The sequence below is a fragment of the Podarcis liolepis genome (assembly GCF_965112155.1).
Source record: "Podarcis liolepis genome assembly, chromosome: 7".
NCBI classification, from domain to species: Eukaryota; Metazoa; Chordata; class Lepidosauria; order Squamata; family Lacertidae; genus Podarcis; species Podarcis liolepis.
The window spans coordinates 65138060-65158282 of NC_139561.1; the positions used below are offsets into that span (position 1 = coordinate 65138060).

Sequence of the window (20223 nt, forward strand, 5' to 3'; positions counted from 1 at the left end):
ATACGCTTCAGGTTACATACGCTTCAGGTTACAGACTCCGCTAACCTAGAAATAGTGCTTCAGGTTAAGAACTTTGCTTCAGGATGAGAACAGAAATCGGGCTCTAGCGGCGCAGCAGCAGCAGGAGGCCCCATTAGCTAGAGTGGTGCTTCAGGTTAAGAACAGTTTCAGGTTAAGTACGGACCTCTGGGACGAATTAAGTACTTAACCTGAGGTACCACAGTATCACATTGTTTTTCAAGGTTTTTAAGTGATTGAATATTACTTGTTACCTTTATCACAGTGTGTGATAAAACTCATTTTACTTATTTTACGTATTTCATAAGATGTATATACACCTTGATTGTTTAAAAATAATAATCCACACACTCAAATAAGTTCAACACTTCTGTTCACTGCAGCATCTTGCTACCGATGATGCTACTTGAACAAAGGGATTTCAAAGGGAGACTCAGATGTGAATGTGCTTGATTACAATTCACCTAGAAGTTCAGTTCCATTAATTTGGGTCAGAATAGAGGCATTGGTTTCCTCTCCCACTGTAGGTGAATGAACCCAGCATTACCAATCTGATTTCTTTTATCATTGATGTTGTGAAGGTACATTGTGCTTAGTTTTTGTACATTAAATTCCTAACTGGATATAGCTGTCAACTGCGTACACATCATCTTGTGTCGTGCCATAATGCATATTTTATTTTATTTCACCTGAAGCTTACGCCGCACAACACAATACTCATTTGTTGTGCTTTGCTGCAGAAGACTAAAGACGCATATACCACACTATGGAAATTGTGACAAGCTTCTTAGTTGAGTTTTGCTGCATCAGGCTGGTTCCTCAAAAGTCATAATATTGCATTTATGAATCACTTTCTACAAAAAAAAAAGTCTCAAAGCGATTTGCAAATATATAAAATAGCAAATAGCTTGTCAGTGGTTTAAAACCAAATACATAAAATAAAAAATAGAACAAAAGAATGCTTTGAGAAGGGACGCCACCGAGTGGGGAGGCAAACGACTCAAGGATTGTTGTTGTTGTTCCCAACGGTGGCCACTAGGGGCCTCCTCACAAACAAGAACGTACAGTATTGCACACTTCAAGCAAGCTTAACCGGTCGCTTTAAGAATGCCGTATTACACAAGCCAATGGCTTGCCTGATCGGGGTTTCCTGTGTGTGTGAGTGGCAGTGTCCAGATCAAATAGGATGCTTGTTTTTTGAGGAGCGAAGCCCCGCCCTGCGTTCCAAGCGCTCCATCAGCTGCGGGGAAAGAAACATTCCTAGGGCTTTGGGTGCTCTGCTTTCTGGCTGCGAAGGCTAGATAACACATACGCCCACCTCGGGACGAAGACAAGGTGAGTGTTTCGGGGTGCTTTCGTAAAGGGAAATGGGGTTTTGGACTGGATTTAGAAATGAATGCACTTGAAATAATATGTTTTTCCTGGATGTTTGCAGTCTTACTTAATAATTCAGTCGTGCTTTCGCTGCTAAATGCTACTATAAAAAGCAAACAAACAAATGAATTTATAGATAATCAAAGTGATCTTTCGTTTGTTTGTTAGTAGCCTTCAAGCTTTTGAGAAACGGAGAAGTTAAAATGTGACTTTTCATTAACCAGGAAGTAAGAGGGAGGAAAACTTGCTTTTAATTCCACCTGCTTATTCTACCTCTTTTATTCCCTTTTATTCGGTCCTTTTTTCTTTATTTTTTTGAGAAGTTTACATATCCTGAATGTTCACATAAAGGCCAATTCCACAGGGACAAGCGATGTTAAGTCTATCACGGTGGAAAGCCACCCAGAGTATCTTGTGGTGCTTTTTGTAAGACAAAACGATTGATTGTGGCTTTCATGAGCCGGAGGCCCAGCACGCTCGCGTCATGCAATGCGTTAAGTGGTCAGTCCAGTAAGTGCGCAGGTATACATAATATATCTGCCATTAAATACAAGGCAGGGGGCAGGAGAAGGAAAATGTATTTTTATGTAGACTGGGGCTAAAACACCCAACAGTGCAAAACAGTAGAGCTGTGCGAGTTGCCATGCTGCACAAAAATGAATACAGTACCAGACCCAGTCACTTTTGGTAAATGAATAAATATAGAGCGCTATTAGTTAATCCCTGTGTTTCAAAAGTTTGGCACCAACTAGAATTGCATGCACATGATACATGTAAAGCCACTTCCCTCCCAAATCCTGAGAACTGTAATTTGTTAAAGGTGTTGGGAGTTGTAACTGTGAGCGGAAAACTATAGTTCCCAAGAATCTTGGGGTGGTAGAGGGTGGGATGTGCTTTTAAAATGTACAGTGCATACACAGCCAAGTTGGGCATTTAGTGTTGCTGGTCCCATAAGTGTGGAACACTCTTCCAGCAAGCATCCTTAAGACGTCACTTGAATACTTTTTTACACTGGCAGGCCTGTTGGGTTGTTTAAACTTTTTAAAGGTGTGCCTTTCACTTTCACGATTCCTCTGCATTTTTACGGTATTTTGTGTTTTTTGCACTTGTAAATTTTGTTGTACAATGCCCTGATACTTTATATGAGGAGCAGCCCATAAATATGTTTAATAAGTAAATGACACAGAATTGTTCTGAAAAGAGTTTGTGATAGAGATCACTGATTTGCTTTCCCTGCACCCCATAACAGAAGAGTTGCTGTGAAAGCGGGGGCGGGAGAGAGGATTATATTTGGTATATTACTTAGTGCGTTATATTTATCTGAATGTGAACTTGGATTAATGCCTAAATCAGTTATTTGCTCTACAGAGATTAGTGAACTTTAGAATTCAGAACTGGGGATAGACTGTAGGCAAGGAATTCTGCCACGTTGGTGTTTGAAGTAGGGGAATCAAATTGAGAAACCGGCTGCCAATTCCAAATAATAGACAAGTTGTAAGTCACCTTGGAGCATTCCCTGTTTGCTAAATACAAGTAAAATAAACATGCTAAATTAGATCACTCCCTAGGGCTTGTGGGAAGGATCTGTGGTTCTTCAGATATTGTTGGTACTCAAACTCCCATCACCCATGTTCATGGGCAATGTTGGCTGAGGCTGATGTGAGTTGGAGTACTAACAATATCTGAAGAACCAGAGCTCCGTTCCCCCCGCCCCCAGGCATAAGGAATTTTTTCTCTTCCCTCCACCATCTGCTCCACAAGGTATGGGGAACCCCAGAACAAATTCAGAAGTGTGCGAAGGGGATGAAGAGGAAGGGAAATTTCCACTGCACAAGCAGAATGTCCTTACATGAACTGGACAGTGTTGTCGGGTGAAACCCATAGGAAGCTGCCTTATACCGAATTGGACCATTATTGGAATTGGCTTGCCTTTAGATTTTTACATGGGAATAAGCGTCACTGAAATCATCAGTATGTTTGCTTCTGACGAACATAAGAAACTGCCTTATTCCGAGTTTGACTGATGGTCTGTCTAGTTCAGTATTGTCCACACTGACCAGCAACCGCTCTCCAGGGTTACAGACAGGGAGTATTCCCAGTGCTGCCTGAATATGTTGGGAATTCAACCTGGGACTTTCTGCACCTATACAGTTTCCTCAGGTGTCATATGTGCTGTGTTCTGTGCCAGCTACAGCTTCCAGCGGAGTCTCAAAGGGAGCCCTGTGCGAAGTGCAGCATGTTCATGGCTTCTATGCTACATCGGTGCTCTCTTACCAGTGACCAGGAAACAGAAGCTTTTCAGAAACATCTGGTCATCAGTGTGTCTCTTTCTAGAGTAAACCCCCACACACTCCTTTTTTTTGTTTTTGTGCAGGAAGCAGAGCAACAACGGACAAGATACCTGGTCCCACCCCATCATGGCTCCCCTGTAGTGGCAAAATGCTGAGGAGAAAGATGGATCCAGTTGCTCCCTGGTTGGTTTAAAGAACTGCTGTAGTTATAACTAAGCAAGAAGCAAACTGGGAAAGGAATGCATAAGTAAACCAAAATGGAGAGAGAAAATGGCCCTGGTCTACAGCTCCAGCCGCTTGCAACGTTGTCTGTACCACGGCTAGCTCATGAGGATTCCTTCTCTTACAAGGTAAAGTTATTTTCCATCCTAGATTATTATCGAGGTTGCTGCAGGACAAAGGTGCAAGTAAAGAGACTTGTTTTGTTTTGTTTTGAAAAAAGTAATGAGTGTGAGTTGCTGGACATTTACAATGAAAGCCTTCTTACCCAGCCTCCAGTTTTCTCAAGGTTTTCTGAGAAAGATCATAATATTTACCAAAATATATACCAAATAGTTTATTTATTCAATAACCCGAAGGTTTTCAGGCTGGCAAACACAAAAAACGTTTAACACCCTCACAGCTATTAATTTCAATTTCTATTCATTTATTAAATGGATATTTAATATCTAAAAGAAAGGAGGCTGAAAGGAAAGTCAGTGTGGAGGAAGTGAAAAAGCATCATGTTAAAGGTATCTTTTTTGGAGATGCCACCAATGGTATGTGAGGTATTCTGATAGAGCAATGCTCCAGCTGTTATTAACCCGATCTGGTCCCCTTTTTTCTCTTTTATTGAAGGATATTTTAATGTCATCATCATCATAGAAGGTGTTTGTGGAGGGGATATATTAATTGAAAATGTCTAGTAAACCAATGCCTAGTAAACCAGATTGGTAGCTGGGTTCCTATTGAATGTATTTGGCAAGCCATTATGACAGTGAGAACGGATTGAGGATTGGAGTGATCATTCTGTGATATTATGGCAGTGGACTAAGCTGTATTTAACTTTTGAACAAATGTGTTGTAATAATAATAATAATAATAATAATTAATAATAAAATAGCCAAGCCTGCAGAAAAAATACTTTGATTTATTACATATTTTCCCCATTGCAAGTGGTTACAGTCATGTTTTCAGGACAGATAGACAAAAGAAAGTGCTTCGTCGCATAGTGCATAGTTAAACCATGGAATTCATTTCACTAAGAGGTAAAGATGGCCACCAACTTGGATGGCTTTAAAAGAGGATTAGCCTGCATGGAGGCAAAGGCTATCAGTAGCTACTAACCCTCTTGGCTATGTTCTGCTTTCCAGGGTTGTAGGCGATATGCCTCTGTTTACCAGTTGCTGGAAACAGCAGGAGGGGACAGTGTGGTTGTGCTCAGGTCTGCTTCTGGGCTTCCCATAGGCATCCTGTTGGCCACTGTGAGAACAGGACAAGCCTGCTGAGAGGTTTAGAAAGTTTGTAGGCATTTTAATTTGTTTTAGTCTGTTTTACTGCAGTTTTAACCATCTGTAAGGATTCTAGATAGGTTGGTCCTTTGACCTGACCGCCAGAGCTCTTAATTACCGTATTTTTTCGTGTATAAGATGCCCCCATGTATAAGACTATTTTGGGGGGCTCCAAATTAAGAAAGCACCCCTCAGCACTATCCATGTATAAGATGAGCCCCAATTTTAAACCTACCGTAATTTTTTGGTTAAAAAAAACACCTAGTTTTATACACGGAAAAATACGGTATGTTCCTCTTCTAAGCGGCTCAGAGTGACAAACAAGCTTCTCTCTGCCATTTTATCCTCACAACAACCCTGTTTTGTAGGTTCCTCTTGTCCTCCAAGGGCAATCCAGGGAGCTTCAAGGCTAAATGGGGATTTGAACCTGGGTCTCCCTGGACATAGCTCAGCACTTGTAACCACTACACCACTTCAGTACTTTCCGTGAAGAAGATTCCTAAATTGGTCTCAGTTAAGCTGTGCTTTTAAATTTTTAATTTAGTGTTTTTAAAATGGTGTGGTGAAGGCCTACCTGGGGTTAATTTCTGCTTTGGCACTGCTGCCTTGCATTTGAGAGCTGCCTGGAAATGAGCAGAAGGATCAGTGCAGGGAAGGAAGAAGTTTCCTCTGCGCTGACCTGCAAGATCAAGCTGGCAAAGAAACCAGCAGAATCTGCTATACATTTATAGAAGCCAGAGTAAGTTGCCGCTTGGGCTGCTGCTGTTGTCATTCCATTCTTGGGTCTTAGGGGGAGGCCCTCAGGCCTGTTCATCAGCTCAGTTGATAGCTCAGTTGGTTAGAGTGTGGTTCTGATAGTGCCAAGGTTGCAGGTTCAGTTCCCGTATGGGACAGCTGCATATTCCTCCATTGTGAGGTTTTGGAGTAGATGATCCTCAAATCTTCCAAATCTATGCTTCTATGTTCTATGCTGCACCACAGTTTTGATGTGCAGTGCATGAACATGATAATGATGGTGATGATGAGTTCTTCATAATATATTTTTATATCCCGCCTTTCTCCGAAATTGGGATCCAAGGCAACTTCCAACACTTAAACACATCATTATAAAAAGTTGCAGTATTTTAAAACGGAGATTTTGCAAAGAAATCTCAACAACTTTGCCCCCCAAAACTCAACAATGCTGTGTAAATTTGGGCTGAGTACACACTATACATTTAAAACACACACACACCAGAAAAAAAGAAACCTGGGTTTTTTTGACTTGTTAAGGGTGCTGCAATTTGTAGCTCTGTTGAGGTTAGTTCCCAGGATTCGGGGAGGGAGAAAGTCATGCATTTCAAATGTATGGTGTGTACACAGCCTTAGATTCATTTTTTTAAGGTCCTAAATGTAATAGTATCTGATTTAGCATGTGATATCTGAGTTCCTTTTTATCTTTTAGTTACACACATAGCCTAAATAAATATACATAGGTTTTGTGTTTACACACATGGTTATATGCTTCCTAGGGATAGTCACATTTTTTAAAAACCCTTAATCACATCTTTGAAAGAGCACAGCTTGAAGGGTATTGTATCCCTTCATTGTGTTACTAATTAACTTTTCTGAAACAATACACAGGATTTTTTCCCATGGAGAAAAAAAACATCACAGAGAAATTTCTACCCGACATGACTGTTGGAGGGGAGGCTGTGACTTGGGGTGACATGAGAAAGGGGGGTCAGCTGAGCTTTCTGCCTGCTCCACAGTGTCCTAAGCCAGACAAAAGCACATGACAGTGTATGGATATTACCTTAACATACTACTGACAGACAGTACGAAGTAATTTAGCATTCCGGTGTTGCATGCTCCTGTTCCTTGCGGTGCTGTCCAGTGTGCTTCACCAGTCTCTGGCTTAAGCCCCCCCCCCCCGTAAGAAGATAAGAAGACGCTGCTGGATCAGGCCTGTGACCCACCTAGTCCAGCATCCTGTTCTTAAAGTGGCCAACTGAGTGCCTTTGGACTCTCCCCTCTGTTGTTTCTAGCAATTGGTAAGCAGAGGCTTGCTGCCTACAACAGTGGAGGTAGACCATATCCATCAGGGTTAGTAGCCCTTGATATCTTTCTCCATGTCTAATCCCTTTTTTAAAGCCATCCAAGTTGGTGGCTACCTCTTGTGGGAATGAATTCCATAATGATACACTTTGTGAAGAAGATGTACATTTCTTTTGTCCATCCTGGATCTTCTAATATGCAGCTTCATTTGATGTGTCCACGAGTTTTAGTCTTAAAGGTACCCCTGACCATTAGGTCCAGTCGTGGCTGACTCTGGGGTTGCGGCGCTCATCTCGCTTTACTGGCCAAGGGAGCCGGCGTTTGTCCGCAGACAGCTTTCCGGGTCATGTGGCCAGCATGACTAAGCTGCTTCTGGCGAACCAGAGCAGCGCACGGAAATGGCGTTTACCTTCCCGCTGGAGCGCTACCTATTTATCTACTTGCACTTGACGTGCTTTTGAACTGCTAGGTAGGCAGGAGCAGGGACAGAACAACGGACGCTCACCCCCGTCATGGGGATTCTAACTGCCGACCTTCCGATCGGCAAGTCCTAGGCTCTGTGGTTTAGACCACAGCTTTCACCATGCCATGCCTAATTTTATACAGTTCTGACATATCTCCTCTTATTCGCCTTTCCTCCAAGCTACAAAGCTCAAAAGGCTGAAACCTTTCTCCCAGGGAAGTCCCTCCATCCCCTTTATCATTTTGGTTGCCCTGCTCTGAACCTTTTCCAACTATACAATATTTCATTTTTGAGGCACCCACTATGGAATACACGGTATACACTGTTGAATTGTGTAACTGACTGAATTGTCAGGTCTTCAAAATAATTTCAAGTTAAAGGTTTGTATTAGTTTGAATAGAACATTTAAGCCACACTAAGGCTGCTGTCTGCTTAAAACAGCATAATCATGTGCATGTCTACTCAGAGATAAGTCCTATGGAGTCCAGTGGGGCTTACTCCCAGGTAAGGGGTACAGAACTTCAGCCTAACAGTGCAATCCTAAGAGTAAAAAGGTAAAGGTAAAGGTACCCCTGCCCGTATGGGCCAGTCTTGCCAGACTCTAGGGTTGTGCGCTCATCTCACTCTATAGGCCAGGAGCCAGCGCTGTCCACAGACACTTCCGGGTCACGTGGCCAGCGTGACAAGCTGCATCTGGCGAGCCAGCGCAGCACACGGAAACGCCGTTTACCTTCCCGCTGGTAAGCGGTCCCTATTTATCTGCTTGCACCCGGGGGTGCTTTCGAACTGCTAGGTTGCGCTTGCTGGGATCGAACGACGGGAGCACACCCCGCCACGGGGATTCGAACCGCCAACCATGCAAGTCCTAGGCACCGAGGTTTTACCCACAGCGCCACCCGCGTCCCTAAATCCTAAGATTGGCCCCCAGGAGAACTGAAGGCAGTTCATTTGCCGTATCCATCACCTTGCTGGACTCTGGCCCGCATGATGGAAGTGAGGAGCACTCTTGTGCTTCTTTCCCTTTAGCCAACAAGAGGGAAATAAAAAGGATTGAGCTAAATAAAAAGAGGGGAAAGGGATTGGGCTAAATGGCTCCAGGGCTATTGTAATTTATTGTCCAGCTCAGGGGGAAAGGGATTGTGGGAAGGACTAGTAGGTAGGAGAGAACCCGTTGCCGCGATTGGTGGCTGAATTTGCTGCCCTTTGGCACAGTGTTGTGATGATGTTGTAAGCCACCTTGGCAGAATTTGAATTTGTTTGACTATTTACTTTGAAACTGCCCTAAGCCTGCAGACTGATAGCTACTTATGTCACAGACATGTACATGTCAACTCGGAAGAAAGTCCCATGTTATCAAGCCTTATCCATATTTGGCCAGTCAAGCATATTTCTGTATGTGCAGGTGGGATAGAAAGCTAATACCTGCATATATCCTTTTTTTCTTGCAGGAAAACCTGATTGGTGCCCTGCTGGCTATTTTTGGACACCTCGTTATCAGCATCGCACTCAACCTCCAGGTGAGCAGTGGGGGAAACAAAAGCAAAAGGATTCCAGAGCAAACCTCAGCAGCAAAAAAATAATAATGCCACTGTGACTTCTTGTTGCCTTTTCCCCTTCTCTCTTTAGAAATACAGCCATATCCGGCTGGCGGGTTGCAAAGACCATCGGGCCTACTTCAAGACCAAGACATGGTGGTGTGGCCTGTTCCTGCTGTTCCTGGGGGAGCTGGGGGTCTTCTCTGCCTATGCCTTTGCACCCCTTTCCCTGATTGTGCCACTTGGTGCCGTGTCTGTTATAGGTAAACGTATCTTCACACAAGTTTGTCTTATTTAAGAAGCTTATAGGGGAAGGGGAAGTGGGACACAGAAGGCAGAGTGTAGCCTTCTTCTTAAATAAATACATATGTGTGTGACATTTCACAAGCCTCCAGTTTGTCTTAATGTTTAATCCTTACCATTTTTCTAGGTGCTCCAACTTAAGGGTCTGTTTTTAGAACATTTTATTATATCAGAGGTAGGGAATCTTTTTGGCCTGGTGGGCCAGGTCGCAGCCCAACTTTGTCAGGTGGGTGGGGCACCCCACCTATCAATCTCCTGACATCATAATGATGTCAGGAGATTGATTGATTGATTGATTGATTGATTGATTGATTAATAGGTGGTTTGTCTTGCCCACCTGCTGAAAATCCCCTGCATGGTGTTTTCCAAGTGTAGTGCAAGGGGATTTGCCAGCCCAGTACTCAAGCCTAGGGCAGACAAAGCTGCTTTCTACAGGGATTGACTGCGGGGAAACTTGTTCATGCAACCAGTCCAACTGTGTCTCTGCCAGCCCCACACCTGATGTCACATATGATGTCAGCTGTGGGATAGGTGGCCATCATTTGGGGAGCACTGCGTTATGGGCCAAATAAGACCCAAGTCATGCCAAATTTGTGTTATAGTTACTTTATATATTTATATTTGGGACGCGAGTGGTGCTGTGGGTTAAATCACAGAGCCTAGGGTTTGCCGATCAGAAGGTCGGCAGTTCGAATCCCCGTGACAGCTCCTGTTGCTCGGTCCCTGCTCCTGCCAACCTAGCAGTTCGAAAGCACATCAAAGTGCAAGTAGATAAATAGGGATCGCTCCGGCGGGAAGGTAAATGGCGTTTCCGTGCGCTGCTCTGGTTCGCCAGAAGTGGCTTAGTCATGCTGGCCACATGACCCGGAAGCTGTATACCGGCTCCCTCGGCCAATAAAGCGAGATGAGCGCAGCAACCCCAGAGTCAGTCATGACTGGACCTAACGGTCAGGGGTCCCTTTACCTTTATATTATGTTTGTTATGTTTTTATTTTGTGATTATATTTGTTTTATAGCTATTTATATATAGAGAGAGAGTTTATATTTGTACTTACATGTATTCTGTTTGTTGCTGGCTTTGCAAGCTGCCTTTTCAAGGGTTTGCACCCTAAAAGGGAAGCTATATAAGTACTTTACTTTTCCTCGTGTTAGTAACATCCTTCACCTGTCATTATTTTCTCACTTAGCAAGTGCAATCATTGGAATCATATTCATTAAGGAAAAATGGAAGCCAAAAGACTTCTTGAGTAAGTTCTGGATTTTAAAATACTTTTTTAGCTCCGGCGTAGAATGTGGCTTTCTGTTGCTGCTTTTCCTTTGCTGCCTCCTCACTCTCTTCTGCATGTGTGCACAAGTTGATGAGAATTGGTTCCTGGCACTCAGTCCTGGAAGCTCCCGTTGTTCTTGCAAATTGCTTTTTTCTTCTTTCTTGGCTGCTAATTTGTAAGGAACGACCTTGTGAGGGCAGGCTAGCTTTTCATTGTTTTGGAGATGCAGAGCTTAAATTTGTGAGTGTTGCTAGCCCAGCTGCCTGCATATAGTAGTTCTGTGGCACACTGAGAGCCTGAATAAGAGGAAAGGGGGAGTTTGCAGGCACTCCTTTGCCTGGAGGTTTGTCTCCCTTCTGATCAGGGACTGTGCACAAGCTGGTGGAAGGGAGCCTGATGGAGCCAGCTGCGGTAGCTAGGGTGGCACAACCTGGACAAGATGGGCATTGAAGATCATGTGGCCATTAAATAAAATAGCAATAAGTTACATTAAGGTGTCCCCTCCCCCTTTCTAAGCTCTAATTAAACTGGGTGGGTGTTTAAGGTGCATGATGAAATCTAGGTCTCTGTGTATGCAGAGGCTTAGAGGGGGCAGAAGGCCAGGCAAGGGGACACTTGGACCATCTAGTGGGTTCTGTGTCAGCAGCCCAACGCAGTAAAGCAAATTCAGTTAATGAATACTGCTGGCCAGCCTTACAGGATCAGGAAGAGACAGGAATATATAAAACTGAACATAAGCAATTTTTGCATAACAGGTTCTGAGCAGGATCAGTTTGAGAAGTGAAAATGTCAGGCACTGCTGGCAGTATTCTTAAATGTTCAGAACCATTCTTATCTAGCATATATATATATATATATATATATATATATATATATATATATATATATGCAGGTTTTGGTGTCTTCGGGTGTCTTCCCGTGTAAGAGTTGGGGTGTCTAGGCGACGTTTCGACGAGGTCTCACTCGTCATCTTCAGGCTGGTGCTTTCGGCTTCTTGTTACTGGAACAGAGCAGGATCTCAGTGTTTGAGTTCCTATAAATACTGTTGAGGGGGTGTGGTATACAGCCTCCAACGTTCTGGGCAGAGGGGAAGTTCCCAGGTTAGTGTGTCTTTTCTTCTTTTGTTCCTTAATTACTTGAGGGATATCTTGAGTGATTTCTTGAGTGATATTCTGAGTACCACTTAGGTGGGTCATTAAGTGTGGATTAGTTGCTAAAGCTTTCGTGTCTTGACCTCTTGAGCTTGTGAAGAGTTTTTCTGAGAAGATGGCTGTACTGCACTTAGTTGTGCTCTGGCTTGGCTTCGTGTATAGGGGCGAGCTGTGGTTTTGTGCCCTGTGCCAGCCAGATCTGTGTAGGGATTGCAGAGGGGTGCAGCATCCGGAGGTGCCACTATGGTTTGGCTACTGGATGGAGTCTGTAATTTATCTGTGGAGAGGGTCTGGGTTTGGGTCTGGTGTGGTTGATTGGTGATGGCGTTCTGTGTGCCTCTGGTTCTGGTGTCGGTTTTTGTGGGGAGGGCTAATTTCCAGATGTCTGGCAGGCGGGACGTGTCGTCACGCTTGTTCATGTTGTGAGGGTGTTTCTCTATCTCGATGGCTTCCATGATTATTCTCTTGTGGTGATGTTCCATGTTAAAGAGCAATTTGGAATCTGCAAAATTAATTTCGTGTCCTGTTTCTTTCATGTGTTGGAAAAGAGAGGAGGTTTTTTCTTCTTTTTTGACGGCATTCTTGTGTTCTGCGATACGTGCATTTATTCGTCTGTTTGTTTGTCCAATGTACGTGGCTGGGCAGACTTTGCAGGGTATTTCATAGACCCCTTGGTTTTCCAACTGGATTTTATCTTTGGGGTTTCTGAGGATATTGGCTATTTTTTGGTTGGTGCAAAAGGCTGTTTTGATATTGTGTTTATGGAGGATTTTGCTAATTTTATCTGTAGTGCCCTTGATATAAGGAAGGAGGGCCATGCCATTGTTTTCTTCTGTGTCTTGGTTTTTGGGGGGTGTTTCTTTTTGGATTAGCTTCGTAACCCTGTTTTGCTGGTATCCATTGGCGATTAACACATTTGAGAGATTCTGTAACTCAGTTGTCAAGTGGTCTTTGTCAGCCAGGCGTTTGGTTCTAGAGATGAGAGTCTTGGCTACGGAGTTTATTTGTGCAGGGTGGTGGTGTGATTGTGCGTGTAAGTAGCGGTTGGTGTGTGTTTTTTTCCGGTAGATAGTGTGTCCTAAGGAGCCATCAGGTTTTTTGTAGATTAGGACGTCAAGGAAGGGAAGTTGGTTGTTGGCTTCTATTTCCATAGTGAATTGTATTTTGGGGTGTAGGCTGTTGAGATGTGTGAGGAAGCTATCTAGTTTTTCTTTCCCGTGTGGCCAAATTACAAAGGTGTCGTCAACATATCTGAGCCAAAGTTTGGGTTTGTGTTCTGACTTGTCTAAAGCATTGGTTTCAAAGTGTTCCATGTACAAATTTGCGATGACCGGTGAGAGGGGTGATCCCATAGGTGCTCCTTCTATCTGTTTGTATCTTTGTCCATTGTGGATGAAGTACGTGTTGGTTAGGCAGTGGTTGGTCAGGTCCAGGATGTATTCGGGGGGATTGTATTTGTTTTGAATGGCTGTCAAGGCTTCATTAATGGGCACTTGAGTGAAGAGAGATACAACATCGAAGCTCACAAGTAGGTCATCGGGATGTAGGTTTTGCTTCTTTATTGTTTCTATGAACTGGAAGGAGTTAGTAACGTGTGAAGCGATGGATTCTGCATAGGGCTGAAGTTGCTTAGCGAGAAATTTAGCGAGATTTTGTAGAGGTGAGCCTATGGAGCTGACTATTGGTCTGAGTGGTGTTCCTTCTTTGTGTATCTTGGGGAGACCGTAGAGTTTGGGGCATCTGGATGATTTTTCTCTGGGGATGATTCTTAGCTGGATTTCTTCACTGATAGGAGAGGCTTTTATTTTGGATTTGGTGGTTTTTTCCAGATAGGTGGTGGGATCTGTTTTTATAGGTTGGTAGGTAGGGTCTTGGAGTAGATTTGATAGTTTTGCTTGGTAGTCCGATGTGTTCATCACAACAGTGGCATTACCTTTGTCTGCTGGGAGAATGATTATGTTGTTGTCTTTCCTCAGGTTGGTGAGTGCTTTCTGTTCTTCTATGTGTAAATTGCTTCTGGGTGGTTTGCTGGAGCAGAGGATGTTGGTGACTTCAAGTCTGATTTTATTGGCTTCATCTGGGTCGATTTTGGTTAGGCTAGCTTCGACTCCGCATATGATGTTTTCCGTGGGGATGCGTCTCGGGGCGACTGCAAAGTTGAAACCTTTGGAGAGTACTTTGGTTTCAGTTGGGGTGAGGATCCTGTCTGATATGTTATGTACTGTTTGTTTCATGGGTTGTTGTGGAGGGTGGCTGGGCTTCTGGCGTTTCTCTAGTTTGTGGAGTTTGTTGGTGTGTCTGTCTGTCTTATGTGAGGTCTCAGTTTCAGCTCTCCAGACGGCTAGTTGTTTGCATTTGTCCCAGAGTGCAGGGTGGATTTTGTTATATATATATAAAATTTCTCTCTCTCTCTCTCTCTCTCTCTCTCTCTCTCTCTGTCGCTCTCTATATGTATGAAATTGCTATTTATGACTCTGCATCTATGACTACTGGAGAGACTTGGCATGAATTTTCTTCAGAGTTTTGCACATCGTTACAGAAACCAAAACAGTTTAGCTTTATTTTACTCTGGATTTCGCAGAATTTTAGCATTTTTATGGCAAATAGCACAGTACTCGCAAAAGACTGAGTAGTCTATATACCACTAGCAATCAATAGATCTCAAAGTGGTTTGCATTTAATAAAATCCAAGTGCCTAGGTATACAATAAACACAATCTCAACCATTCTTCAGTAAGAAGAAAATCAAAGTATATAGATATTATGCTGTTTTGTATTTATCACAATAATCATAGCCATATAAAATTCGAAGAAATAGAAAAGTGTGAGTGCACATATATACAAATGTCAGAATTGCTATGCAAAACAAACTCTCAAACTCACAATATCCATATATGTTAACTATAATCATAGTTGTTATGAAATTGTTATAAATTGTTATAAAATTCTGCAAAACAAATGTGTGTCTGTGTGTGTGCAGTTGTTAAACAAAAATCAAGCTCTCAATAACATTCAACCATCCTCACAATCTCATGCTCACTCCCTTACAAATAGCCATTACGCATTTATTTATTTCAACCATTTATACATCTTGTATTTTTATCTTGTGAACTGCCCTGATGAAGGGTAGTATATAAATCTAAAAAATAATAATAAACTATTTAAAACCGGAATTTTCTTTCATAAATCCCTTCCACACACCAGCCAGTAATAATCAAACTCACCAGTCATCAATAACATGGACTAGTCCATGACTCCTCCCATTGTCCTTGTCTTGTGTATGTCGTCCAAACAGCCACAGGCCTCTGAACTAACCCACTAACACAGCTTCTCCTCCCTTCCTCCTGCCAAAGGGCGCTATGTTTTGTCCTTCGTAGGCTGTGGCTTGGCTATTGTCGGGACATACCTGCTGATAACCTTCGGGCCTAACAGTCATGAGACCATGACAGGAGAGAACATCACTAAGCACTTGGTCAGCTGGCCGTTTCTCTTATATATGGTAAGGAGGCCAGTCTTGGAGTGATACTATCTGGGGTGCTTTGCCTACATCCAAGAATCTGCTTGCCTGGTTTGGGGTTTTAAGGAAAAACGTTGCCCATGGTTGTTTTTTTTACAGGGAAACCCATGCAGGTTTGGATATAGAAAAGGGGTTATGGGTCTCTTTACAGCTGCCCACACTTTCTGAAACTGGCATCCTTAAATTTTGGAGAATCCAAGACCCTTTACTGGCAATGACTTGAAAGATTTTATTTCCCTAGGTTTTTATCCTACACTAGCAAGCTGTCTCTGAGCTGAGGCCCAAAGGGTGTGTCATCCCAACCTCTTCTGCTCCATTTTCACAGCTGGAACATCATAAGATGCCCATGTGGTTCCCTCTAGATACTGTTGGACATCAGGTTCCACCAGCCCCTACCAGCATGGCCACTGGTTAGGAGTTCTGGGAGTTGTAGTCTAGCAACATTTGGAAAGCATACCACATTGGCTACTTCTTAAGCAGAGGAATGTGGGTTGAGGTGGGGACAGAGATCCCCTGCAACAGTGTAGAGGAGGGTGGAAGGAACAGCATATTGGGGCTGGATGCTGGAGACAAATGGCAGGTGGCTTTGTTGCTATCCTAGGTGAATTAAGAGCTCCATCATGCACCTGCTTGTGAGCTTCTCATTGTTGCTTGAAACAGGATGCCAGGCCAGATGAAACTTGGCTCTGGTCTATCAGGGCTCCCTTTACATTCATAAAGACTGAAAATGGCAGAGCATGTGCCTGGGGAAGAGGTAAATCCCAGGGAGGGCATATTCACATTGCATAAGGCTACCACCTTACTAAAGAGAAGCAGGTCTGAGGTCTGGTTGGATGGGTGACCATCTGGGAAGCACATGTACGCTGCCTCAGGTTCCATAACAGAAGAAAGGCAGGATATAAATGAAAGAGGACAAAATGCATACCTTTGTGCTATGTAAAACACTGTAACTTTCTATGTGCCAAAATATTTTAAAAAATAAATAAATTGTCCAGTAGCACCTTAGAGACCAATTAAGTTTGTTCTTGGTATAAGCTTTTGTGTGCATGTTCACTTCTTCAGATACCAACCCCTTTGGTATCTGAAGAAGTGTGCATGCACACGAAAGCTTATACCAAAAACAAACTTAGTTGGTCTCTAAGGTGCTACTGGACAATTTATTATTTTATATATATATATTTCAACTGCATCAGACCAACACGGCTACCTACCTGTTTCTATGTGCCGCCAGGGTAAGATGGAAATTGGAGGGAAAAAACAAAATTCCCAGGTTGCTGCGAAATGAAACAGCTGTTGCCCATTCTTTTTCCATTTCCCAAATGGAGTCACCTCTCCAGTTCTTACAAAAATAAAGTGTGTGTTGACTTGTTTGTTTTTAAAGCCCATATTTATTTCTGCATCGTCTTTTTCTTCTTCTTTCTCTTAGCTGGTAGAGATCATCATTTTCTGCCTGCTGTTGTATTTCTACAAAGAGAGGAAAGCTAACTATATTGTGGTGATTCTTCTGTTGGCAGCACTCCTGGGTAAGCTTCACACATGCGTATGTTCACACAACATTGAAGTTTCAAGCACTTGGCTTAATCTTCCAACCACTGTGTCTATTGAGTCAGAGTAGGCCTGTGGTTAGTTAGCTGCCTAGCTTGTTTGTCAAAACTTTTATACCACCCTTTTTCCTAATGGGTCCCAGCGTAAGGTGCACATATTACCAAAAACAAAACAATGCCCGCTGCCCATATCGGAATTGAAATTCATGAATTATGAAAGCAGCCCTAATGCAGCATAGTTCTGTGTATTTTTATTCCAGTATCCCTGCTGTTGTAAGGCAAACAAACAAAAAACAGCCTTTGTTTGTTTGTTTGGAGACCCTTATCCCCCCCCCCCTAGCTACAATTGTCAGAGCTGCTTTCACAGTCGGTCCTTCTTGGTGAACTCTGGGAATTGTAGCTCTGTGAGGGGAATAGAGGTCTCTTAACAACTCTCAGCACTCTTAACAAACTACACTTCCCAGGATTCTCTGGGGGAAGCCATGCCAGTTTAAAGTGGTATGGTACTGCTTTAAATGCATAGTGCAGATGGGACTGTAGTCAAATGGTAGAATTTGCTCTCACAAGAGATAGGGATAGCCACCAACTTGAATGGCTTTAAAAGAAGACTAGACGCATTCATGGAGGACAAGGACTATGTTTGACCTCTACTGCCAGAGGCCTTATGCCTCTGAATACCAGTTGCTGGGAATGGCAAGTGGGGAGAGTGCAGTTGTGCTCGGGTCCTGTTTGCAGGCTTCCCAAGAATGTAAAAGGACCAAAGAACGTAAAAGGACTCGATTTTAGGCTGAGGGAGCCAGCGTTTGTCCACAGACAGCTTTCCAGGTCATGTGGGCAGCATGACTAAACTGCTTCTGGTGCAGTGGAACACTGTGACAGAAGCCAGAGCACATGGAAACGCTGTTTACCTTCCCGCCACAGCAGTACCTATTTATCTACTTGCACTGGTGCGCTTTCAAACTGCTAGGTTGGCATAAGCTGGGACGGAGCAACGGGAGCTCACCCTGTCGCACCACTGACCTTCTGATCAGCAAGCTCAAGAGGCTCAGTGGTTTAGACCATAGCGCCACCTGCGTCCCTCTGGCTGGCCACTGTGAGAACAGGATGCTGGCCTAGATGGGTCGCTGGCCTCATCCAGCAGGACTCTAATGTTCCCATCGTTGGGACTTGTGGAACTCATTACTATTGGACGTTTTGCTTCCTGTGACTGTCATTTTCCTTGTTCTCTAGTGATGGGAGGGTTGTTGTCTTAAATATGTTTTAGGTTCTATGACAGTCATCACAGTGAAGGCAGTGGCAGGCATGGTGGTGGTTTCGATACGAGGGAACCTCCAGCTGGGCTACCCCATTTTCTACATCATGGTGATTTGCATGGTGGCAACAGCATCCTTTCAGGCAACGTAAGTGGCTCGGAGCTTCCTTCCTCTCCCTTTTTCTAAGAGCAACCTTATTTTCCAGCTGTAGCGTACAACTGAATGTCAGCATAATTGAAATTTAATTAAAATGAATAATACATTAAAGAGCAGCCCCAGGGGGGAAAGCTAGGTAATTGTATTGTTCGTTGTTATTACTGGCAGTGGGCCTTTTAGTAGCTGTTAGCTGCTTTTCCTCTTCTGCAAAGTACCTTGTGACATTTTAAGGATACATTTGAGGAACGCCTTCCCGTTGCTTACAGTCAATGTGCTGCAGTGCAGAAAAATTGCCCTTTTGGGTCAGACCAAACAACCACCCATTCTGACACTCTGGCTGCCGAGAGTGACCAACTAGACAGCCAACCTCCGTCATCGTTTCTTAGCATCTGGTGATCTAAGACCTGCTGCCCCAGGACGTCAAGTTTTTGTTCTTAGCTACCAAGGCATAGATAGCTTACCAAGCCTGATCTGTGTCTGTTAAGAAAAGAAAAAGCATTTGAGGATGGGTTAGTGCAGACTGAAGGGGAAAGCAATCAAGGTGGGAAACTATAGAGCAGCGTTGGGGAGTCTTTAGCCCTCCAGATGTTGGACTTCAACTCCCATCAGCCCCAGCCAGCATCATCAGTGGTCAGGGATGATGGAAACTGTAGTCTAGCAACATCTGGAGAGCCACACATTCCTCAAACCCTGCTGTAGAAGGAAAATTTTATAAGCTGGTAAGCTGGAGGTAAAGTGTGCCCCAGGAATTATTTTTATTTTATTTTATTTTATTTTATTTTATTTTATTTTATTGTTGTTATTATTACCCACCCTTCATTCTGTAACTGATGTGGAATAATTCATAAGGTTTTCAGATGTATACAGTGTCTGCTTTAATGGAGACTAAAAGGAATCAATGATTGTTATGATTAGGTCAGCCTCTTTTGAGCTGTACGTATAAATATTAGCTGGATACCTAACCATAGACACCTGGATTCAAATCTCCGCTTGGCTGTAAAATGCCCTGGGTGATTATCTGAACCTAATGTAAATTACAAGATATAAGGTGTGGTGGTGAAGCACATGTCTTCCACTCTGAGCTCCTTGGCGGGTGGTGGTGCAAACATGTAATAACAAATGGAGACTTGGTGATGACCACTGGCTTAGATAGCTTTTTAAAAGAAATTGGACAGAAGAATGCAATATAAAATCATATTGATGGCTGTTTTAGCCATAGCTGATGAATGGAACTTCCAGCTTCAGAGGCAGTCTACCTCTATACTAGTTGCTAGGGGATATGGCTGATGTACCTATCAGTCTGACCCCCTGCTTTTGTTATATTTAAATACTTAATGTTTTTAACAACACACTCCTTAAACTGATTGATTGATTGATTGATTGATTGATTGATTGATTGCATGCCTGTTTAATTATTAATTCTACTTCTTGATCGTAGGTTTTTAACACAAGCAACACAGCTGTACGATGCATCACAGATTGCCAGCATAGGATACATCTTGTCCACTGCAATATCAATTACTGCAGGTAAAAGAAATAAGGAAAAATAACATAAACTGGTGGCTGGAGCAGGTCAACCAATTTCTGTGGCCTGAGATGGGCTCCTAAGAAAATAATGGCTGGTGGGAGTTGCCGTCCCAAACATCTGGAGGGCACCAGGTTGGCAAAGGCTGGATTACAGCATAGCATAGTTTCACTGGGAAGGGCCATAGCTCAATGGGTAGAGCACGCAGAAGGTCCAAATTCAATCCCCAGCATCTCCAGGTAGGGCTGAGAGAGACCCCATTGAAGCCCTGGAGATCTGCTGCCAATGAGTGCAAACAG

The 20223-nt window shown here is 43.3% G+C and overlaps 1 protein-coding gene across 4 annotated transcripts in view; it reads left to right on the top strand.

Moving 5' to 3' along the window:
* Positions 1–20223, top strand: part of NIPAL3 (NIPA like domain containing 3) — a 30976-nt gene that overhangs the window by 2718 nt on the left and 8035 nt on the right. The window contains exons 2-11 of one of the 4 annotated variants that reach the window (XM_083511862.1): positions 224–1353; positions 1716–1902; positions 3767–4033; positions 9122–9190; positions 9300–9471; positions 10699–10758; positions 15283–15428; positions 16873–16969; positions 18255–18390; positions 19838–19926. In XM_083511862.1, coding sequence (XP_083367988.1) covers positions 3941–4033; positions 9122–9190; positions 9300–9471; positions 10699–10758; positions 15283–15428; positions 16873–16969; positions 18255–18390; positions 19838–19926 — 862 coding nt within the window. In that variant the 5' untranslated portion in view covers positions 224–1353; positions 1716–1902; positions 3767–3940. Of the gene's footprint in view, positions 1–223; positions 1354–1715; positions 1915–3766; positions 4034–9121; positions 9191–9299; positions 9472–10698; positions 10759–15282; positions 15429–16872; positions 16970–18254; positions 18391–19837; positions 19927–20223 lie in introns of those variants that run through there. The other 3 variants (XM_083511863.1, XM_083511861.1, XM_083511864.1) reach the window with 3 other exon arrangements.